Below are 25,169 nucleotides of genomic sequence, written 5' to 3'. Positions count from 1 at the left end.
TGCTCTAACCAATTGAGCCACACAGGCCAGGGCAGTCTTTGTATTTATTTTAATTACAGTCTATTTTCTGCTGATAACAATTTAACTTTGATTGCATACACTTTATCCTTTTGCTCACCCTTTTGTTTTTGATGTCAGCATTTATGTCTTTTTATATTGTGTATCTGTATCAGTGTGTTGTAGCAATAGCTATTTCAATACCTTTATTCTTTTTTTTTCATGTATTGGAAAAAAATTTAAATTTTATTTAATTATTTTTCAAGTACAGTTTTTTGTCTATTACTCCCATCCCACCCACCGTTAATACCTTTATTCTTTAACCTTTATCCTAGTGTTAAGTATTTAACATATCACTGTATAACAGTGTTAGAATGGTCTGAATCTGACTATATTCTTAGGTTTACCAGTGTGTTACATATTTTTAAATGTTTTCACTTTACTAATTGGGGTCTTTTCCTTTCAGTTTGAACTCCTATCAGCATTTTTTATCAGGCAGGTTTAATAGTGATGAATTCCCTCAGCTTTTGTTTGTTAGGGAAAGTCTTTATCTTGCCTTCATTTCTGAAGAACATCTTTGCTGGATAAAGTATTCCTGGTTGGCAGTTTCCTCCTTTTAGCACTTTGAATGTATCATTCCATTCTCTTAAGGCCTACAAGGCCTCTGTTGAGAGATTCAAGGGCACTTACTGTGTTTTATGTTCTTTTTAAACTAGTTTTAAGTATATTTTCACTTTAGGGAAGGTTTTATTTTGATAGATATAATTTTTAAAAAGTGAGAATAATATAAAAATTCCTGTATACTTTTCACCTATATTCACTAATTGTTAACCTTGTATAAATTTCCCTATCATTTTTCTGTCTGTGTGTGCACCCATATGCATACACACATATTTAGGGGTAAGCTGCATCCTTCACGTTCTTTTATCTCTCAGTATGTGAGTGGATATTTGCTTAGAACAAGATCATTTATTTACACAACCACAGTGCAATGATCACAATGGATAAATTATGCCGATTCAGTAGTAATCTATAGATCTTCAGATTTCTTCAGTTGTCTCTTTATTATTATTTATGGTCACTTCTTTAGTGTTTTAAGAACCAGTCATGATCACTTATTACATTTAGTTTTCATGTTTCTTTCATCTTCTTAAATTTGGAAACTTTTAAAATTTCATTTTGGTGTTTCCTTGTCTTTCATAACATTTACAGTTTTGAAGACCTACAGGCCAATTATTTTATAGAATGTCCTCTAATTGGCTGTGTCTCGTATTTCCTTGTGACCTGGCACAGGTTATGCATTTTGGACAGGAATGCCTCTGAAGTGATGCTAAATCTTCCTTGCATTACTTCACGAGGCAATGACGTCATTGGTCCCATTATTGGTGCTATTAACTTCGATTGCTTTGTTAAAGTGATACCTGCCAGATTTCTACAATGGATTATAGTTTATTCCTTCTTTTATTTATTTTGATGTTCATTTGTAATATATTAGGCCAATGGGAGCTTCTTGAAGTCATTCTTATGTCCTATTGACTTATCCCCATCATTTTTAAGCATTTAATTTTTAGTACAACATAATGTTTCAGACTAATAATACTATTTTTCTGCCCTTGCCCTGTAATCAGCCATTTATTTAAGAAGCCTTGCTTATTTTATTGAAGAAGGGTGTTTAGAGACTAAGATCTAGTTACTAGTGTGCTCAATTCCCCTGACACGTCATTGCTTTCCTATCCTTTCAGCACATACACACATGCAGGAGCGCACACACACCGATAGTTACACACATGTCCATATCAACACCTGTTTGTCTGTTATCCGTAACTCCTGAGTTTACACTGATGCCTCTAAGTTCAGTTTAATGCTGTTGGCTATTTCTTAGCCTGTGCCATGTCATACTTGTAATTCTCTTCTTTAACAGTGAAAAACATGTCTGAAAACATTACACAATATATTTGATCACATACAATCTGGCAATACATACGACATAGTTATGGAATTCCTGCTCCCATACTACCACAGAAGTAAACCTACTAACTAGAGTTCAGGATAATTTGCAGATGTTTTAAACATTATTTTATTCATTTGGAATATATTAGGTTTATTTGTTTCTATGTGTCTTCACATTTAATTTTTTTCCTTCATCCTTTTGAAAAAAACTACACAGAAAACTATATTTAGATTAGTGTTACCCATTCCCTATCCCTTCTTTTTTAAATATTTTTTAAATTTTATTTATTTATTTTGAGAGAGGGAGAGAAACATCAATCTGTGGCTGCCTCTCACACACTCCCTACCGGGGACCTGGCCTGCAACCCAGGCATGTGCCCCGACTGGGAATTGAATTGGCGACCCTTTGCTTTGAAGTCCAGTGCTCAATCCACTGAGCCACACCAGCCAGGGCCCTATCCCTTCTAATCAGTTCTCATTTACCCTTACCTTGTAGGTAATCTGTTTTATTAGTTTTTTCTTCCTTTTTTAAAATGTAAGTTGACATATATTTTTATTATTTTCTGTTTTTTCTTACAAAAGAGATAGTGTACCATATTTACTTTTATAACTAGAATATACCACCCCTAAGCAGTTTATAAGTTCACAGAGCTCTCTTGTTTTTCTCTTCCTCTTCTTCCTCCTCCTTCTGTTTCTACAGCTGCATATCACTAAATTCTATGTGGTTTATTTGACCACTCTTCTCTACGTATATGAACATTAGGTTGTTTCCAATTCTTTTCAGTTATAAAAATGCTGCAGTGAATAACTTGTGAATGCACATTTTTTATTATTGGAGGTCCATATTTAAGTAAATTGTTAGGAGTGGGATTTGGGGATTAAAGGTAAATGCTGTGTAATTTTATTTAAAAATTACCAAATTCTGCTGTATGAGGGTTGTAGTATTTTGTATTCCCACTGGCAATGTATAAGAATGCCTGCACCAGAGTATGTTGTGAGACAGTTTTTTCCTTATTTCATTGGTGAGAAATGGTACTGTAGTACAGTTTTGACTGCCTCCTCTGAGTAAAATAGAAAAAAATTTTAAAGATTTTATTTATCTTTAGGGGGAAGGGAAGGAGAAAAGGTGAGAAATATCAATGTATGGTTGCCTCTTGTGCATCCCCTGCTGGGAACTGGCCTGCAACCCAGGTATGTGCCCTGACTGGGAATCGAACCACGATCCTTTGGTTTGCAGGCCCGTGCTCAATCCACTGAGCTACACCAGCCAGGGAAGAAAATTTTTTTATATGTATAAGGGACATTACAATGAACTGTTTGTTAACGTCTTTATTCCATTTTTCTTTTAGGATATTGGTCCTTTATTTCTTAATTTGTAAGCATTTTTCACATATTGAGGATATTAGTATTTTACCAGTATAATATGTTATATTTTCTCCTGGTCTGTTTTTGTCTTTTGAATTTGCTATGACATTTTTCTCACTAGGCAAAAGACTTTAAAAATACATATATATGTAGTTTGAATTTATTATTTTTTGCATGTGTATCTTTAATCATACTCTGTAATTTTTTTCTCAAATCAGTTGTAGAGGAATTCACCCATGTTTTGTTCTAATATTTACATGTTTTATTTTTTACATTCAGTTCTCTGAATCATTTAGAGTTTATTTTGGTATATAGTATGTAGGTATGGATCAAATTTTTATCTTTTTCTAAAAGGGTATTGAATTGTCCCAGACTCATTTATTGGAAGACTGTCTTTGCCCCAGTCTACATTTGAGATGCCACCTGTATACATAAATTACCATATATACTTGGATCTGTTTCTGGACTTCCTATTCTAGTCTACTGACTTTGTTTCTGTAGTCATGTTTCAGTACTATATGTTTCATGTTTTATGAAAACATGTTTCATGTTTTAAGTAGAGAGAGTTGGCAGTGTTTTGATAGACTTTACTAATAGCTGTATTCAGAGTTTTCTTGATGATTCTTTTTAAATTATATTTTATTCATTTTGCTATTACAAACGTCCCAATTTCTCCCCTTTTGACTCCCTCCTCCCAGTACCCTTTACCCTCCAGTAATCACCTGCTTAGTTCATATCTATGGATCATGCCTATAAGTTCTTTGGATTCTCCATTTCCTATACTATTCTTAACCTCCCCCTGTCTATTCTGTACCTTCCCATTACGCTCCTTAATCACTGTACCTTTTCCCCATTCTTCCCCTTCCCAGCCGATAACCCTCCACACGAACTCCATGTCTATGATTCTGTTCTTATTGTAGTTGTTTGCTTAGTTTTTGTTTTTATTTTTGTTGTTTAGATTCAGTTATTGATAATTATCAGTTTGTTGTCTTTAGTATTCATAGTTTTGATCTTCTTTTTCTGAAATTGATCCCTTTAATATTTCATGTAATAATGGCTTGGTGATGATGAACTCCTTCCTGTCTGGATGAATTTATCTTTAAATCCTTGGTTGTCAGACTTCCATACAGTTTGGTTTTGTTTTTTTTCAGTTTGGGTTTTTTTTTTTAAAGATTTTATTTATTTATCTTTAGAGGGGAAGGGAAGGAGAGAGGGAGAGAAATATCAATGTATGGTTGCTTCTTGTGCGTCCCCTGCCGGAAACTGGCCTGCAACCCAGGCATGTGCCCTGATTGGGAATTGAACCGCGGTCCTCTGGTTCGCAGGCCTGCGCTCAACCCACTGAGCTATACCAGCCAGGGCTGGTTTTCTGACAGCTTTGATGTTTTTTGTTTTGAAGTTATTTGTGGTTTTTCTTGTGGTTGCATGAGGAGGCAAAGTGTGTTTACTTACATCTCCGTCTTGACTGGAAGCCCCTTAATGATTCTAACATGTTTTCTTTTTTGTATGAACTTTGGTATCAACTTATGAAGCTAATAAAAGGTTACTGGTATTTTTGTTATATTAGTAAATTAACTAGGGAGAACAGACATCTTTATTATGTTGTTTTACTGTTCCAGCACAAAGAATGTTTTTCCATTTGTTAGTTAACTTTTTTGTTTTTGAGGAGTATTTTAATGGAGTTTTTCTCATACAGGTTTTGCTCATTTCTTGTTACATTTATTCCTATGTATCATATATATTTTGGTTACCCTTAAATGGGGTTTTCTCTTCTATTATACCCTCTAACTAGTTATTGTTTATGTTCATTTAGTCTGTTGATTTCAGTGTATTATCTTGGTATCCTGCTACCTTACTGACTCTTGATTTAGGTTAGCAATGATTTTCAGGGGTTTTTTTTCTTTGTTGTTCAGGTATTGGAGTATAATATCTGCAGATGACGTAGTTTTACTTGTTCCCTAAGTCTTATGCCTCTAGTTGACTTTCTTTTGTATGTTGCAGTAGCTACAGGGCAGTGTGAAGTAACAGTGGAAATAGTGGGCATTCTTGTGTTGGTCCTGATTTGTGAACATGACACTACTGTTTCTTTTAAGTAAGGTGCTGACTTTAATACTGAGGGTTACTTAAAAACAAACAGTTCTAAGGGAATATCTATCAATTACTGTTTTCTTGAAATTTTTTAACAAGATTGAGTACTGAATTTTGTCCAAGACTTTTTCAACATTTACAGAGATAATCATGTGATTTTCCTGCTTAGACCTATTACTATGATAATTATATTATGGATTTCCTAATGTTGAACTATCCTTGCATTCCTGAGATAAATTACACTTGGGCATGGTATATTACTTTTAATTATTGTGGTGTTGGTATTGTTTATTAATATTTTACTTAGTATTTTGCATCACTATTCATAAGTGATATTGTCTACAATTTTTAAATTTTAGAATATCAGATTGGAGTAACATTGATATACTTGATTTCATAAGAAGAATATAAGGCTCTAATTTTTAAGTACTGGAACAGTTCATGTAGCATTGGGATTATCTGTTCTTTGAAGATTTGATAGAATTCCCCTGTGAACTATTTGAGCCTGGTGCTTTTATGGTGGGGAAATGCCTTAATAACTTTATTTCTTCTATGGAAATGGGATTATTTAAACCTTATATTTCTACTCTAGCCAATTTTGGTGAATTATGATTTCTTAGGATCTTATTGATTTTATTTAGGTTTATCAAATATATTAACACAGAGGTGTGTGAATAATCTGTATACTGCTAAAAAATGTTTTCTGTTTCAGTGCTTATCTCTCCCTCATCATTTCTTCTGGTCCCTCTTCCCCCTATTAAAATTGGTTAGTGGTTTGTCTACTTTTTTAAATTTTCAAAGAACAAGGATTTTCACTTATTAATTAGAGCTACCATTTTCTGATTTATCATCAGTTTTTGTCTTCATTTTCTTTATTGTCTTTTTTTTTGTTTCCTTTTTTTTCTAGTATTTTGAGTTGGGAATTTATTTTCATTTGTTTATTCTTAATTGAGAAACATTTTTAAGGTTCTGAATTTTTCTGTAAACACTGCTTTTAATGTGTACTGTATGTTCCAATATATAGTATTTTGTTTTTTTAGAAATTAAGTAATTTTAGTTTACGTTTTTCCCTCTTACCTGGCAGTTGTTTAATAGGTTTAAAAAAATGTTTCCAGATAGAAAAACCTCTTTGTTGTTTCGTTTTATTATTCTTAGTTTGATTACATTCCATTCCATTCAGAGTGTGGTTTGTAATATTTTTACTTTTGGAACTTAATGATGTTTTCTTTGTGACCTAATATATGATCAAATTTTTGTGAATGTTCCATGTGTATTCTTGAGAAGATGTATTCTCTGTTAACAAGGTATAAGATTCTAAATGTATATCCACAAGATCCACTTCATTATATTGTTAATGTCTTCTGTATCCCATCTTTGTTTTAATCTTAGAGCTACAAGTAAATGTAGCAAATGTTCATCTCAGTCCTTTTATGACGTTTCCTTAATTAACTCTTTGTTGGATCTCTCAGATAAAGTTTATAGGGATTTTGAATATTGTATCCCCTGATTTCTTATACATTTCAGAGTTTCTCTGTAGTTTTGATACTTGATGGACGACTTAGCCAGATATAAGTTCTTTGGTTCATATTTTTCTCCCCTTAACTTTCCTGAAAATGCTACTTCACTCTTGATTTGCTTTGAATGTTGCCTTAGAGAAGTCTGATTCTAGGTTAATTTTCTTGCCTTTTTATATTATTTTATTTTATTATTTTAAAAGAGATTTTATATACTTTATAGAGAGGTGAGGGAGGGAGAAAGAGAGTGAGAGAAACATTGATGCAAGAGAGGAACATCAATTGGTTGCCTCTGGCACATTCCTCCTGGGGACTGAACCTGCAACCCAGGCATGTGCCCTGACCTGGAATTGAACTGGTGACCCTTAGCTTTGTGGCATGATGCCCAAGGAACTGAGCCACATTCGTCAGGATTACTTGTCCTTTTAAGTAATTTGACACTTTTATCTAGTGACTTGATATTTAACTTTAGCATTTATATTTATAATTTTATTTCCTTTATATTTATATTTAAATTTAAATTTTATTTTTTTATCTCTCATTTAAATATTGCTAAGTTATGCCTTAGAGTTTACCTTTCCAGGTCAATTCAAGCCAGTTAACTCTTTCATATATAGATTTTTTTTGAAAGGTTTGGTTTATAGTTTTAAATTTGTTCTATATAACTGGTTTCTTTTTTTTTCAGTGACTCCTTTTTTGTTTTTCCCTTTTATCTTTTCTATCTTTCATTTCAAGTACTTTGTAGTCATTTTATTTTTCTTAATTTTATTTTTAATCTTTTTGTTGTTAATCCTGTACTTCATCAGTGTTCATTATTAAATATTTATTTAACATTTCTCCATTGAACATATTATACTTTGTTATTTATTTTCAGGTAGTGTTTCTTTTTCTTGGATTTACTTTCTGAGTTTAATCAATTCTTGTTTTATTTCTTCCTGGTTTTAACCCATTGTTTTTGCCTTAGTGTTTGATTTTCTGATTCAAGATTATATATATCCAAATACTTGTTTAAATATATTTTATTTCTTTTAAAGTTTTGTGTTATAGTTTTGTTCTGCTTTTTGGGGGACAGGTGTGGGTGAATTTTCATTTGCTAAAATCTTTCAATTTAAATTTTCTATTTCTTCTCAAGTCAATTTTGGTGAATTATATTTTCTTAGGAACATATGCATTTTATTTAGGTTTATAGATATATTGTCATTGTTATATTGCCTTTTTATGGATGTACACAACTGCAAACTCCCTTTTTGGTCAGATAGGGTAACACAGGTTGCAGGGATTAGGTTGTAGGTAACTTTGGGGGATTCATCTTCCTTTAAAAAAAAAAAGATTTTACTTACTTTTAGAGAGAGGGGAAGGGAGGGAGAAAAAGAGGAAGAGAAACATCAGTGTGGGAGGGAGACATCAATCTGTTGCCTCTCGCACACCCCCAAATGGAGATGTGGCCTGCAACCAAGAATCCAGCCAGCAACACTTTGGTTTGCAGGCTGGCACTCAATCCACTGGGCCATACCAGTCGGGTGCGGGGGATTATTCTTAAGCCTCCCATAGATAGTATTATATTTTTTTCTTTTTGTTATTATTTCATGTAACCAGACTCTTAAACATTAGAGACAGAAATGTGAGTTCATACTAGTTTGGATTTTCCCAATTTGTACAGAAATTTTGTTCCAACACTTGTCTTAGTATTTGTCCTGAAGTTTATTTAGACTTAGACCTAGCACTGTCTTACAGAGGAGTCTCCCTGTGGTTAGACTACATTATGGAGTTTTTGCTTAATATAAGGCTTTATCACAAGTAATGTTCAGTGTGCTGCCTGGAGGTTGCTTGACAGCAACTTCATTTGGATGAGGTTTGTGGTACCACTAAAGGAGATTTTGCTTGTCTTGGTTGGTTTGTTTTTTTGGTAATGGCTTTATTTATTTATAGTTCACATATCATATAGTTCACCCATTTAAAGTGTGATATTTGATGATTTTGAGTATATTCACAGAATTTTGCAGTCTACGCTGAATTTTAAAACATTTGTATTACCTCTAAAAGATACTTACATTCTTTAACAGCCAAACCCCAATTTCCTCCAAAACTCTTGAGCTCTATCTAATCTATTAGTTTAGTCTATTTTCTATGTCTGTGGATTTGCCTATTCTGGACATTTCATAGATATAGAATCATGCAATGTGTGGTCTTTTGTGTCTGGTGTCTTTTACTTAGCATGTTTTCAAGATTCATCCATGTTTTAGGCTGTAGATATATCAGTGCTTCATTCATTTTTATGGCTCCATAATATTTCCTTGTGTGGAAATATATCACATTCATCACCTGGTGGGCATTTGGGTTGTTTCTGCCTTTTGGCCTCTAGCTCTGTTAAGTCATAGTCCGATTGAGAAATAGACAACTGGAGGTTAAAACACCAGTTTTATCAGTGATGAAGATGTTTACAGCAAAAAGCTTCACTATATTTTTCTACACTACAGCTCTTCTTCCCACTCCCTGTCTCTGCTCCGCAACACACAGGGCAGAGTCTGCTTCAGTTGCTTTCCTTCAGTGATGGTGGGCAGAGGCAGTGTTCTGAGTGTCACCAGACAGGGACTGCCTGGAGTAGGTCTGTCTCAGGCCGGCCTATAGTGTGTGGGTTCTTGACTTGGTGTAGGAAAGATTTCGCGACATGAGTCCAGATGATGTTGAGGGTGTGTTGATTAAGACTGGTACAGTGGAACACGGGGAGGACTTAGGGTAGAAGAGGCAACAGGAGAGTTACCGGGGAGAGCCTTGGCAGTGCTCTGCTTAGGCTCCCTAGACCTAGTACAGGAAAGGAGGGAGCTGAGGCTGGGCTGCCGTTAGCCCACTGGGGAGTCAGAGAAAAGGAGACCTTGGAGACAGGATCAGAGATCAAACTGCCGCTGCCTGTTGGTTCCCTGGTTGCAAGTCTCGTGGGGACCCTTAGGGTCTAGGAGGATGTAAAAAGTTCATGCCAGGGAAGGGGCATGGATGTGCCCACCCTGAGTCTATGTCCTGAGGGTTTTTTATCTTTTTTTTCCTGTGGGTGAGAATCTTAGGGGAGTGTTTCAGCTGAATATTCAATAGCTTTCCAGGTGCATTTTTCATATGCTCATGTATTACAATGAGTGTATTTGGGATGTGACTATTCTCTGGTCTGTTTTACTTTTATCTTGGGTCTGTCTGGCTTTTAATGGGCCTTTCAGTTATTTGTTCCCCTGACTTACTGTGTCCTTGAGTTTAGCTGCCACAAATGGCATTAACTGGGTCTCTGTTTTGTATTTCCCAGATCAGGGAAGTTTAAGCTATGTATTCTCTAGTTAGGGAGAGGAATTATAAACCATTTGCTCTCAAGTGTCCTTGGTTGGAAGAGATAAGGTCTTGGGATTCATCAGCTGGCTGTAAGTTGTTCAGATTGTTTGGCCTTGTTTCATTTTCTTGTCTGTTTCCTTATTCCACTTGCCTGGAAATTTTCCTAGTTTCTTAACTATCTTCTCACATGAGAACAGGCTTCTTAGTAGGAGAGAAAAACCGAAAGGAACCAAGCCATGTGCTTTCTCTAGAGAAAGAGAGAGGAGGAGGGAACTTATACCACTTCAGAAAGGGCAAAACGTCCCTGCTGTGGGAGCCAACATAGACTGGGAACCGGGAGAGAGAGATGGGATGATTCCTCCTAACACTAAGCAGACTGGCATTTTAGCCTTCTGTCTTATAAGTTAAAGCAAAACAGAGTTTTCTCTTTGATTATGAGTTATAAAAAGTTTCTTCAAATCCAACATGTAAACAGTTGAACAGTCTAAATGGTACCACTTATTAATTCTAATATAGCTGTTGCCTCTTAATTTATAGGTTTCTTCACCAACTAAGAGAAGATAATTATGAGTTAATTAATAAACTGTGGGCTGATATTCAGCATAAATTAGCAACACAGTCACAAGTATCAAGCCCTCCAGAAACTCCATCATCTGCCTCTCCATCAGAACGACAAAAAGGTATATTCTCCCACCGTATTATTTCTCACAGGGTGATAGTGATATGGACCCCGGCTTGTGGGGTCCGGGACATTGTGGATGAGATGCGAGAAATTCACATGGACTACTGAGTCCCATGGAGGAAAAGGGATGGCATAGCTTTTCTCTCAAGAGGAGAAGAAGCCTCAGCCCTTGCCTTGACAGGCCTTTATTGCTTTTTCTGGGCACATTACATGATGGTCCTCATTTACTATGCACAGGTTCGTTTTAGGTGGTTACCTTTTACAGAAAACAAAGGAGATGGTGCAGCTAATCACATCACAGAAGAGGGATATTTGCAAATACAAGGGGAAAAGTGGCTGAACCAGTTACACTCCATACTGGAGAGGTTTAGCACAGACTTTAGGAAGTTTACAGTAAGCACTTTGCCTCAATTTAGGATGAGGGAGTTTTAGCAAAAAGTAAGTCTCAAAGCAGCTTATGTACAATGCAGGCCTGATTCCCCGTGGGAGAACCTGTCCGTGGGTGTGGGTCCGATGCATCAGCCCTCACTTTCCAATGGGAGCTGGGCCCATGCCACACTGAACGGTCTCTATATGATAGCTTACTTGATCATGTTATTTCTTGAACACAGTAATTGTTAAAAGAGTTAATTAAATTTTGACGGTCTTAGCCTAATGAAGATGCTGATTGATCTGCCAATGGAAATGCTATAAACATTTCACCTGAGGTACTTTTGGAACGATTCTTTCTTTTAGCTGCTCTGAATGCTACCAACGCAGTTAAGAGAATCCACACCAGGCTTCAGCCCGAGGAGTCCCCTGAGTCTGTGGCCTCCAGCTATGCTGTGGGACAGGTGCTGAACTCGAGGACGCAAAAACAGCCATTGAATAAAGGTTTAGTCCTTTCATTTACAAAGATGAATTATTAAACATGTAACTTCATAGACCTACTTACTATTTTAGTAAATGTTTTTTCCTTTAAACTTATCCAGTTGGATCTAGGTAAAAGTAAGAACTCGTTGAGTGGTAGCTAAGAAATGCCCCCTTTTATCCCATGTAACTGTAGAAAGATGGTTCTAGTCTACTCCTTATAAATAGTGTAAACCTGGTTTAAACTCTATAGATTTTTGTGAGAAAATGGTGATAACTTTCATAAACCTTTTATAAACTGTAAACAACAGCCAAAGTTTTTTCTAGTGGTTTTCTATTGTAATTTTCCTAATCTTGAAGCAGAATGATTTCTGTCATTGTCAGTGAAAAGAAAACAGGAGTTGCGTGTTCCTTCTAAGCAGAAGAAAAACATGTTATCAGCTAGCACAGCCTCCACAGACTTATCAAATAGGAACTATCCCAGCCTAGATATCCTCAAACACATGATACATGAAGTGGAATGTGAAATGGAAGAGTATGAGCGATCGACAGGTCGTGAGGTCAAGGAACCGCAGAGCAGCCAGGGTCTTACCGGCTTCACTCTGTCGCTGGTGAGCTCCCTCTGCCACCTGGTCCGGTACCTTAAAGAGGTAAGAGCATGAGGCTGTCAGAATCTCTTCTCCCGAGCACTGGAGGCAAGGTGTGGGGTTTTCCCTCTATGCTTAATTGGTCGCAACGTCCAAATAGAGTATTAGTCACGTTTGAATAGCTTTGTTTAAAATACCTTAGTTTTCTATTTCTGCAGTAAAGGTATCCTCTGAGTTTCCCTGTACATGCTGATTTGTGTGTCATTTAGCGTGTAGATACATGCTCAGGGAAGTGATGTTAATTTTAATGTGAGCTTTAGTAAAATATAGTTAGGGAAGTAAATCCACTACCAATAAACAATTTTGTACGAATATTGAATATTATTGCTCAGCTGTTACAGATTAAATAGAACTATTAAATGTGTTCTATATTGCTCTCCGCTTCCTGCTCCCACTTGAGTTCACTTTGCAGAGCAGCATGCCTGTTTTCTGTAGATAATTATCTGTAGATAATTCTTCGTGTCATCTCTGTGACTGGTAGTTTGGGCTTTGCTTCGGCATCTTAATAGGAGACATTTTATTGTTGTGAAATAGTTTATAAGATGAGAAAACATTGTTTCTTTAATTCATTTGTAAATAGCAATCATCGATCCTTAGAGTGTGGTGGAATTAGAGTTAGCTATGTAATTCATCTTTTAAAATAATTCATTTAAACTATTTTTATGTATTAAATTTGTTAAACATAAAATATGATAAAAATATTTGAGGAAATTTTATTAAAAAAGTTGACTCACTTCTTTGATTCAGAATTTTAAATTTCTCTGGAGCTCTCTTCATTAGTGAATGCTTTGTTGTAGTGTCAGACTTATGAAAGTCTTAACATTCTTCCACTCTCAATTCAGGAATCCCCAGGAGTGTACCTTTAGCTTTCTGAAAGTAGTACAGGCTCAGAAGCATGTACTTTTTAGCTAATCACTTGCTTTACACAGTCAACCATTTAAACCTGTTGTCACTTATCTTAAGTTATATTTTTAGCAGACTTAATTCTCAAATTGGTGATATATTCATATGCTATGAAATTCAAACATACAGAAGGGTATATGATGAAAAATCTAATTCTCACCCCTAACTTCCATTTAACCTGTTTGCTTCCTTGTAGCCAACTATCGTTTGTTAGGGCGCACACCTACACCTCTGTGTCCTTCTAGAGACGGTCTGCATATGTTCAAGCAATGTGTATATGTACTTCTTTCTACTTTCTTCTACAGAATTGTAGTTATTTAATTCTACATACCATTCTGTTTATTGTGTTCTATTTAAAGAAGGAAAGAGGATAAGGTAGCATTATTTTAATGAAATATAAACTTTTTAATAAATATACTGAACTCTAATTACTGTCACTTACTATATGCTTAGTAAGTATTTTCTTCTTTGACAGCTTTGAGTAGAAACTTTTAGTATCTAGTATGTGATGCTATTGATGGGAGTTTATTTGATTTGTTTTGGGAGGCAGAGTGAGCTGCAACTGCGTAAAGAGGTTGAGACAAGACAGAAACTGGAAGAAGTATTAGGTGATCACCGAGAGCTCATTGATGCTCTGACAGCCGAAATTCTGCATCTTAGAGAAGAAAATACTGCTACCCAGGTACTCAGATAAAATCTCAGACTTTTGTCTGTTCAGTAGTACAGTATAAAACACCTTTAAGAATGTATGAGATTCCTTCTATTTGCCTTTGGTTTAGTTGTGCTGACAGGGTTACTTATACTTCTTAATTATCATCAACAGTAGTTTTTGAAGGTACTATTGTAGAAACTTGGACTACAAGAGTTGTATAGAATAAGTCTACTGTTTTTAAGAATCATACTAAATAGTAACAAAGACAGAATCTATGTTTAAATGATAATTACCAATGTTATAGTAGTTTATTCAAAATGTTTAATGAGTGTTATGATAGCTAGCTACTTTTAATTTCAAAACAGTAGAGGATAACGTTTGAGGAACCCTCTGCAATCATATGACATTTAAACTTGTTTGTAGTAACTTCATACTCATGAGTCCTCTTTATCACTTGTCTGGTGAATCACTCCTATTTAAAAAGAAGTATACAGTATTTCTTCTAAAAAACCCTTCCTGCCTCCTTGCTGCATTAAATATTCTTCCTTTGTGTGCCTTTGATACTCTCTGGATATTGCTCTCATTGTATTCACCATGTTGTGTTCACACGTGTGCACCTGCCACCAAAACTGTGAGCTGCCTGAGGACAGAGACACTTTCTTTCATCTCTTTGTTCTCCAATTGTAGTTATTACAACTTTTATTTATCAGCCAAAAGAGACTATGAAAATAATAGTTAGTAGACAAGTTGTGTCTGTGTAGATGGACAGTAGATATGAATTATGTGACTTAAGAAAATTGATTATAGTTCACACACCATTTAATTCACCCTGTAAAGTGTACAGTTCGGTGAGTTGTAATATAGTCACAGAGTCGTGCACCAGCACCATTACCTAATGCCAGAATGTTTTTATCACCCCAAAGGGAAACCCCATTAGCAGTCACCCTCCATTCTCTCCTTCCTTTAGCCCCTGGCAACTACAAATCTACTTTATGTTTCTATAGATTTGCCTAATTGGGATATTTAATATAAAGAGAATCATGCAATATGTGGTCTTTTGTATCTGACTTCTTTTACGTAGCATAATGTTTTCAAGGTTCATCCATGTTGTAGCACATATCAGCATTTCACTTTTAATCACCTAATAATTCTATTGTATGGCAGTACCATATTTTGGTTATCCTTTAGTTGATGGACATTTAAATTGTTTCCACTTTTTGTGTATTATGAGTGAATAACACTGCTATGAACATTCATGTAGAAGTGTTTTAGTGAACATATATGGTCAATTCTGGGACCATGGGCACTTTTAAAATTTACTAATTTGTCCAACAAATTTCTGGTGAGCATCCGCTAGGGGCCCAGCACTGTCCTAGGTACAAGAAATACAGTAGTGAACAAGAAAGAAATTTTTGCCCTCATGGAGCTTATGTTCTAAATAAATTTTAAAGAAGAAAAGAAAGTGGACTGTATTGTAAGTTAAGTGGTGATGGTGGTACGTACGGCAAAGAAAATAAAACAGGTAGGAGGCATAGGAAGTGCCTCTGATGGGAAGTTGTGAATGGAATGGACCATGCCTACCTGAGGAGGTGACATTTGAGCAAATGCCTGAAAGACATGAGGATGCGAGCGTGCAGATAGCTGAGAGATGAGCAGTTGGACGGAGGAACAGTCGCTGCAAAGATCTTGAGGTGGGAGTATGGCTGTGGAGCTCCGAAACGTCAAGGAGAGCAGTGTGGTAGGGGTGGAATGTGGGAAAGAGATAGTACTAGGGTACAAGGGCAGATAAGCCTGGTCACGTGTGGCCTTGTCGGCTGGGTAAGACCTTGGGCATTATGCTGAGTGAGATGGGAGATGCTGAAGGATTCTGAGTAGAGAAAAGATGCAATCTTATGTAGGTTTTAAAAGGATCAGTTTGGGCTAGTATGTTAATACCAGATCAGAGGTTTCCACCCTTTCCTGGTTTATGGTGCCCTTAGTGCCTCGAGATACCCCTAGGCCAAAAGAAATACCCAACAGTTCCATTTATTTAGTTAGGTTCAAACAATAAGCATTTATGTCTTAACTTATGCTTATGCTTAAGACATAAATGTCTTAAGTTAAGACATAAACAGATAGAAAAAATCATACTTTTTTATTCACAATTAAGTAACCATAGTTATTTACTAATGGAATATGTGTACCTATTGGGCACTGCAGAGCTTCTGAAAGCTTGAAATCATATTGGACACCATCACACTTATTTCCATTCCACAATTATTTTATGCAGTATTACTTTTTAGCACAACTACTAAAACCCAGCTTTGTGAAGATACAACATCATCAAGAGGAATATATCTTGATCTAACGTAGAATCTGTGAACTGCCTCAAGCTACCTGACAGACATTGAACATCTGTGTTTCCCTTGAAAATGTAAAATGTCCCGTGGTGCCCCTGTGAGGTCACGCCATTGTCCCAGGTGCGTCAGTCCAGTTGAGGACAGTGTAGGACCAGCCTATAGGAGGCTACTCTCAGAAGCCGTGTGTCACAAACACGCACGTGAGACTTGGCGGTCTGGGCTAGGTTAAAAGAGGGAGAGGCTGTGAAAAGTGACCAGATTCTGAATATATTTTGAAGGCCACCAGTAGGATTTGCTGATGGCTTGGATATGGGGTAGAGGAGGGCATGTAAGAGGAGAAGAGTACAGGGCGATTCCAAAGTTTTGGACTGGGCAGTCAGAAGGGTGGTGCTGTCATTGGTGAGGCGGAGATGTTCAGGAGGAGTTTGGCTTTGTACATTTTAAGTTTGAGAAATGCACAAACTTTTTACATATATATACATATATACAGATATGTATGTATCTCCGCCTCTCTCTAGATGGATATATGTACATATATCATTGGATAGAAGAGTGAGGAATTTGGGGAAATTTAGACTGGTATAATAATGTTTACCTGGCTGGTGTAGCTCAGTGGATTGAGTGCGGGCCTGCGAACCATATGATCGCGGTTTGATTCCCAGTCAGGGCACATGTCTGGGTTGCAGGCCAGTTCCCAGCAGGGGAGTCACGAGAGGCAACCATACACTGATACTTCTCTCCTTCCCTTCCCCTCTAAAGATAAATAAATTAAAAAAAAATAATGTTTAGTGTACTTGGTTCAGTAGTCCTAATGATAATGTTTCTGACTTTTGGTAACTTTGTCTTTTATCAGATGTTTGCACATCTTGGAGATATATATATAAATATATGTTTTTTCTCTTAACATTATTTTATATACATGACCATAAATATTTATAGTTTATGTTTATAATTTTAAATGCCCCTGTAATATGCCTCTGTTTAGTTCCCTCCCATCTGATGTAACTGTCTCTTGGGGTAGCTTGAGAGTCCATCAGCATCATGTATATAAAAGGTTTTGTAAATTAAAAGCCCCATGAAAAGGTTAATTCTTTTTGTTACAGCAGTGCATTTATTAATTAATAATATTCCATGAATTATTTAACAATTCCTTTATCATGGGACTTTTAATGTACGTATTCTTATGAATGTATTGTTTTAGCATTTGAAGGAAAGTCAGAAATTCTTAGAGTATTTAAAATAATTTTATATAGTTATACAAGTCCAGGTGATGATTTGATGATTTGAAGGCAATAATATTTCATTCCTTTTTCTCTAGGCGAGACTTCAGCAGTACATGGTCACAACAGATGAGCAACTCATATCACTCACACACACCATGAAGAGCTGTCCTGTGATAAATAACAACAAAGAAAGTCTGGCAACAGAAAGAGGAGCCACAGGTAGAATTATGGATAATCCAGGTGAGTAGGTCTCATTATCCCCAACTGGAAATAAAGGACTTACAGAGTAAACAAACAAAATTGTGAACTTATATGGGGTTGTCAGCTATTTATGGGTACACAGCATTGTCACTATTACAGTTGCCACTGATATTTATTTGATATTTGCTCTATGCCAGATACTTTTAAAGTGCTTTACATGTAATATCTAATTACATGTCTTATGATGTAGATGTTATTGTTATCACCATAACAGTCTTATGATGTAGATGTTATTGTTATCCCCATTTTTTAGATGAGAAAACTACGGTTTAGCAAGAGTTGGTAATTTAGCAGTCACACATACAGAAAGTAGCAGAACTAGCTTCCTAGACCAGGGGGAAGTGGCTAATGCCAGTACTTTTGATCATAGTGCCCCAGACTCAGGTGAAGACAAATGGTCTTGGAATAAACAAAACACTGAGCTTTAAAAATTCACAACTTTTGTTTATTTTGGATAATGTTTTGAAAGCCTTTTTTCACCTCCTATGTCATCACATGCGGTATGTTGAGTAGGACATTTAGGCTTCTTCATGTTTTTCACTTGTAAGTAGTTCTTTGATGAGAATATCTCTGTAGAAAGTGTTTTTTAAGAGTGCTTTCTATGGAGGGATCCCAAGAAGTGGCTGACAACAATGTAATTTGTATGAGATAAACTGCGTGGCTAGGGGAGGTCTTGAAGGGTGAGAGGCCTGCAGGGCTTTCTCAAAACCGGCCACCTCTTCCCAGCGCTGGCCCCACAGGAGCCCTGCCTGTGAGTTTCTGCTGAAAGGAGAGGGGGCCTAAAAGTGAAGGCTCTAGGGGCCACCTGATTTTGCCTTCTATGAAAATGCATTTAAATATGTATACCTGAAATGTGCCCATAGTTCCTTTTTGTACTAATAACCTCTCATCTTCTTTTAGAGGGTTCAGTTGTAAATGCTAATGTCGCCATGCCATTGATGTTCAGAGGGGAAGAAGTGCTTGATTTCCCGCAGGAAGACTTGCCTGTTAAACTGTCCCAGGTGCCAGACCCTCCGGACAGTGTGAACGTGGCCAGCAGTTTTCCAGCACACGAGTTCGAGCCGGCTGTGTTGTTAACGCCGCCCAGGCAGAAGAGCAACTCGGAGTTCTCTCCTCTGCAGGATGGTAAGCAGGCTCCTCTGAAGTCATATGGTAGTTGTTCCTTTATGCTTTGTGTACTTAGTCTGTTGTGTTCATTATTACCCGACAAACAGAATGTAAAAAGATATTGATTACCACATATATATCCTTTAAGTTGAAGGAGGATAGGCAGTTTACATTATGTATGTTGTACCTGTGGTGAACTCTGACACCGAATTTCATTATATATCTGTTCCGTTAGTAAAAAAAGGAAACTATAAATATTATGCTCAAATTAAGGGACTAAAGCTGTCAGCATTAAATCATGGAGAAGGGGGAATCCCATTTGTCCCTATGGTCCAGGAGCATAGGAAGGAGTAAGAAACAAGAGGAGATTGTTCTCAAAAGAGTAATGACAGTTTAATCAAGAAAAGGTGAGAACTGTGACCTTAAAGGTTTTGCCAGATCTGGTTATTAACCTCTTTTTCATCAAAATTTTCTAGCTCAGTCAGTTGAGGGAAATTTATAATGAAACTATGGACAATTAAAAATTGCTTTAGAGTCACTTTTGTTCCAGCACATATATAGACTAAAACACAGATATAGAGTTTTAAATAAAACTACACAAAATTATTGTTAATACCTAGCTCACAGATTCTTATTTTTAAATCACAAAGGTGATTTTTTATTTGCCACCATTAAAAGTCTGAATTTAAAACAGATTCTTGGACTGGGGACTCGTATCCATCAGCTCATTCAGCTCTGGCACCTGTGTCATCCTCAGTAGCTTTTGCAGAACTGCTGCCTTCACCATGAAGCTCCATGAGTTCTCTCGATTCAAACCTGGGCTTCTTCCGCATTTTTACTTTTCTAAGAAACACATCATGAAGCAGTTAAATAGATTGGCAGCCTTTCTGTGTCTTCCCGGTGCTACCTGGGACCAGTGTTTGAGCACTTCTTTCACGACATTTGTCCGCACCTCTCAGGGCATGATTTCTATCCATCTTCTTTCCGATTTGGCTGACTTGTTGGTGCTGAGCATGAGTTGTTGCCTGGCGTGGCTGGATCGGTCAGGTCCCGAGGGAAGGCGACGGGGGATTAAGAAATAAAGAGTCAAAGCCGGGTCAGGTGGAGTCCCTTCTCTGGGATGCAGAGGAGGGAACTGTTTATTGGTGAAGTCAGGCTTTGCGTATTGAGCCAGCTTTGAAGCAGCGTGTGAGAGAGAAAAACCAGGCAAGGCCAGGTCCATTTTATTTTTTAAGAACATTTGCTGCTCCTTCTTGGTACAGTGATATAGCAGCAGCCATATCACTGTACCATATCATTCTTTCCTTACAACACTTTATCAGGCAGTCGTCTGTGGCCAAGGGCAGCTGTGCTGACCCCGAGGCCTGCTTCTAACTCCCTTGGCACGCATTATCCTGCTTGCTCTCCACACAAGGTCTTCTGAATCTGACTGTTGCGTTTTTTAGTAAAACCAACACAGAATAGAGTAACCAAATAACCATTGGTAGTCTTGATATCAACATGAGCTTCAGTTACAGTCGGCCATTTTATGACCATGGAGCACATTTTTCAAGGGTAGGATTCATGCCATGGAAATTAGTCAGGTAGTTTTTGCCCTGAATGTCTTCAGTAATTAGCTTGGATTTTCTAAATGCAATTTTATCATCCTTCAGATCAGCAAGGCTTACTTCAAAAGCAGAAATCTTGAGACCATCAGATGTGATTTCGGTTCCTTGAGTTCTCGTGACTAGTGTTTTCCAATATTTCTTATATGGAACATAGCTGATGCTTTCATATCAAGCTGATCTACCAATCTTCCTAGGATCAACCACCTTCTTCTAGGCTCCCCTGTTTGTTTTTAAATCCTCATTCAAGGATATGTTTATAATTTGAGAGGTGGGGGTGGGGAGGGTGAGAGAGAGAGAGAGAGAAACATTGACTGGTTGCCTCCTGTATGTGCTCTGACCAGGAATCAAACCCCCAGCCTAGGCATGTGCCCTGAACTCACAACCCTTCCGGTGTACGGGAAACCCTCCAATGGAGCCCCCTGGCCAGGGCATTCTTGGCTCCCTTTTTGCCCTCTTTCCTAAGGTGTTTGTTCTTGCCGGCTGCCAAGGTGCTGCTCGGGGAGCCAACAGGGCCCTTAGCTCACAGACTCTTAACTTAGAGTTCATGGGTGGTCTTCAGAAGTTCCATGGACTGCTTCATTGTCTGGAAAATTATATTTGCTTGCCTACATATGCATTTTTCTGGAGCTGTAGCTTTCATTTCATTTTTGAAAGAGTTCTTCAATCAAAAGACTAATTTAGACTCTCACGCAAGGTTTTTAGAAAAGTATTACTTTGCCCTGATTTGCCTAAATTTTTATTTTTTAATAAGAGTTTATCCTCTTATATAGAAGAATGGAAGACTATCATTTACTGTCATTAAGACATATAAAGTTTGTCAGATCTTTTGTACTTGGATGTACATTTTCAATAGAGAGAGGATCTGAAAAGGTCATAAGGGGTTAAAGAAAATGACAAATCTTTGCTATTATAAAATTTGTTTTGGGATTTATAATGCAAAAGTAGGGCCTGTCAGATCTGTGTGGGTAGGGAGACAGCTGGCTGAGTGTCAGAATGCTGGCGCCCTGGTCACCCATTCAGGGACTAGCTGTGAGGCACGGGGCTGATATTTTCTGTACCTTTTCTGGACTTCAGTTTTCCTATCTCTAAAATGAGAGGGTTTCCTTTATTTTTGCTGTCCCTCCAGCTCTGTAATTCTTCGATTTGGTATTTCCTCTTTAGAAGACTAGAGATTATTATTAACTCTGGCTAGATTTGGGAAATATATCAAATCTGATTTCTGTTTAGGTTAGATTTTCATTTCTTAAATTAAGTTTTCAAATGTTTACACAGCTTTAAACAGCTTGTGTAATGATCCCTTTTGAGATACTGTAAATTATTTTTCATGGGTGATACTAAATTAGCTTAACATTTTTTAAAAGAAACAATTACTATAAATATTTTTACTGATGGAAAATATACTAAATATTGATTAAAGCAAATTATGTTTTTGTAGACAACATTTTGTTAGCATTTTCAGTGGGTTTTACATGAAAAATAACAAGGCACATTGCTTTTAGAGTGTATGGGCAGACCTATCCTTGAATATGTATTCTGAAATGAAATTTTATTATATTTTCAGCATTTTGTTTAGAATTCGCACATGTAAAGAACTGGTCAGTAAAATGGAACATGTGGATAAAGATGGGAGATACATAGGGCTCTTCGTCAGAGTTCAGTTATGTTCTAGATAACTCTTTCCAGTAGGACTTCCTGTGATGATGAAAATGTTCTCTATCTGCTCTATTTAACAGGTAGCTACTAGCTTCTTTGGGCTGCTGAGCACCTGGAATGTGGCTAGTGTGATTGAGGAACTGAATTTTAAGTTTATTTAATTTTAATTAATTTAAATTTGAATATGAATAGCCACATGGGGCCCAGATACCATATTGGAGAATATCTACCATATCTAGAATTTCCCATCATACATATTTTCTTTAGCTACTAATTTATTTCTACTTTCCTTTAATGGTGGGTGGAAGTGGGAGAGGGCATGGGGGGATAAATGGTAAGGAAAAAAGCACAATAAAAAAATAAGCTATTAAATGCCCTGGCTGGTGTAGCTCAGTGGATTGAGCACGGGTCTGTGAACCACACGATTGCGGTTCGATTCCCAGTCAGGGCACATGCCTGGGTTGCAGGCCAGTTCCCAGCAGGGGACTCACAGGAAGCAACCATACATTGATGTTTCTCTCTCCCTCTCTCCTTCCCTTCCCCTCTAAAGATAAATAAATAAAATATTTTTAAAAAATAAGCTATTAAGAATAGTATATATGCTATTAATTTTCTTATATTCTAGTCCTTATTTTAAAGAGTTAATTCAAATTTCTATTTACATGTGGTTAAAAAAAAAAAGTACATACAGAGCTCTCTTCCTCTCCCACGTCCAGGTGGGCGGGCCCCAGGCAGCAATCACTGTGGTCCCAGTTTGATTTCTGTTTATCTGGAAGTGGTCTCCATAATGAATACACTTTAATATCTCTGGTTGCTTCATTTTTATCTGCTTTTGCTTGCTTCTCCTCTCTTACCTGACTCTAAATGTTAAGCTCTTCAGGTCTGGGAACTGTTTTTTTTTTCTCCTCACTCTATTCTTTCTCTCTAAGTAATCTCATTCATTCTCATGGCTTCCGATGCTTCCTATATGCCAGAAACTTCCAGTTTTGGATCTTAGTCTGGATGCCTCTTGAGTTTCCAGTTCATGTATCCTTCTGCTTGGATAGATATATGGTTAGGTTATAAGGAGCCTTAGCATGTTCTAAACTGAACATATCTTACTCAAAGCTACTATCATCTTTATTCTAGATTACCACAGTTGCTTACCTCTTCCATTCCTGGACCTTCCAGTTATCCACAGCATTTAAGAAATGTAAATTGAGTCATTGCCAAACCTTGTCCAGGTCCCACTGCTCTTGGATTAAATTAGAAAATTCCAAACATGGCTTGAAAAGCGCTGCAAGAAATGGACCCTGCATACCTCTCCAATCTCATGTTTTTCCAGTTTTCCCTTGTTGCTATGTGACAGCTAGACTGGCTGCCTTTCGTAGCTCTTTCCTATTTTGAGACTTCACATATGTTGTTCTCTCCCTGTGATGTTCTTTGCTCCACTTTCTGCCACCATATAATTATTGAAAAATTTTACTTCTTCAGAGATGCCTTTTCTGACCATCCTCAGTTTACATTATTATCTGTACTGTTCCCACCCCCAAGATTCCTAGATATGAGTTAATGCACCTGTTAAATGTGAACGTGGCAGATCGTTTTCCACAAGTATACTGATAAAGCTTTAAGGAATATCAAAATCTCTGCACTTGATTGTTAGAGGTGGCGCTGCAGGTGTATTTCCTGCTAAAATGACTTAGACCTTTAGAAGCCAAATCCTTCCGTTGAAACACTCTACCATGATGTTCTAATGCAGGGGTGTCAAACTCATTTTCACTGGGGGCCACATCAGCCTTGTGGTTGCCTTCAAAGGGCCGAATGTAATGTTAGGACTGTGTAAATGTAACTACTCCTTAACAGTTGGGTAGAGACAAGGTGGAGGGCCAGATTTAGCCCACGGGCCTTGTGTTTGCCACCTGTGTTCTCTACTGAGATGATTATAGTGCCAATCTATGGCTAAATAATGCATGTTTGTTTGTTATTTTTAAATTTTATCTACAGTACTGAGGAGGACTGTTCAAACTCGTCCTGCTCCACGAATTCCTCCAACTGTGGAAGTAATTGAGAAGGACCAAAACTGGGAAAAGAAGACCTTACCAACTAACACAGACATTCAGAATTCAAGTGAAGAGAGTCATCTCTTCACTCAGAGGTGGAGGGTCTCTCACATGGGAGAAGATTTGGAGACCAAAACCCAGGCTCCTCTTGCTAACCTCTCACAGCCCCTGCGCAGCTCCCTCTCAAACACTCAGCTGCCCAGGAACCCTGAATTCTCAGAAGAGCCCCCAGTGTGGGGGGATGGGCAACCGCTCAGAACAAAGGAGGCGTTAATACAAAGAAAGGACATCATGGCACGCATTGCTGAGTTGACACTGCAGAATTCAGCCATCAAGGCACATCTGAATAATATTATTGGGCCAGGGGGAGAGCAAGGGGATGGACTTCGGGAGTTAAACAAACAGGAGACAAGTCATTCCAGCAGCGTGACTTCTGTGAGTACCAGTTAAAGCCTGGCATGGACACTTAGGAATTTAGGTACATTGCTGGAGCCTCTTAAGGGACTTCTTTCCAGTTGTGGTCCTGGGTATCTTTGAGGTTGGTGCTAGATGGCTTAGGCTTTGTCATGTCCTTGTTACAAAATGAGTAGAAGTTATTTGTCAGTTTGTGTCTCACATATGATAACAGAGGACAACACAATATAAAGAGGAATGAGTGAGGAAAATAGGATAAAAGTAAAATACATAACGAAGCCAAAATTAAGGAGGACTAAAGTTTTAAATATAACATGTGGAATTAAACTGATAAGAACAGATACTACACTTGATCTTAGCCAAAAGGCCGAGAAGTGATTAACATGTAGAATTAATATAGCTTAAAATTTTTCCACACAACTGCACTTTAATTGAAAACATTTTTATTTTTAAAGGGACTCATAAAAAAGAATTATGTGTAGATGAGCCTCATCTCATGAGTAGTTAATTTTTTAGGACACATAATACACTTTTATAGAAATGATTGTGAAGGATTTTTAAAGT

The 25,169-nt window shown here is 37.2% G+C and overlaps 1 protein-coding gene and 1 pseudogene across 2 annotated transcripts in view; one reads left to right on the top strand and one right to left on the bottom strand.

Moving 5' to 3' along the window:
- SPICE1 (spindle and centriole associated protein 1) overlaps nt 1-25,169 on the top strand; it is a 61,875-nt gene that overhangs the window by 29,973 nt on the left and 6,733 nt on the right. For both annotated transcript variants that reach the window (XM_037057385.1, XM_037057384.1), the window contains exons 8-14: nt 10,764-10,906; nt 11,644-11,781; nt 12,142-12,407; nt 13,858-13,989; nt 17,617-17,761; nt 18,683-18,907; nt 24,136-24,626. In XM_037057385.1, coding sequence (XP_036913280.1) covers nt 10,764-10,906; nt 11,644-11,781; nt 12,142-12,407; nt 13,858-13,989; nt 17,617-17,761; nt 18,683-18,907; nt 24,136-24,626 — 1,540 coding nt within the window. The remainder of the gene's footprint in view (nt 1-10,763; nt 10,907-11,643; nt 11,782-12,141; nt 12,408-13,857; nt 13,990-17,616; nt 17,762-18,682; nt 18,908-24,135; nt 24,627-25,169) is intronic.
- On the bottom strand, nt 24,871-24,984 carry LOC118994881 (uncharacterized; annotated as a pseudogene).

This window comes from Sturnira hondurensis, unplaced genomic scaffold (assembly GCF_014824575.4).
Source record: "Sturnira hondurensis isolate 20B ecotype Veracruz unplaced genomic scaffold, ASM1482457v3 Scaffold0009719, whole genome shotgun sequence".
NCBI lineage: Eukaryota > Metazoa > Chordata > Mammalia > Chiroptera > Phyllostomidae > Sturnira > Sturnira hondurensis.
The sequence above is the reverse complement of the archived record's forward strand: the minus strand, read 5'-3'. Positions and strand labels throughout refer to the sequence as shown.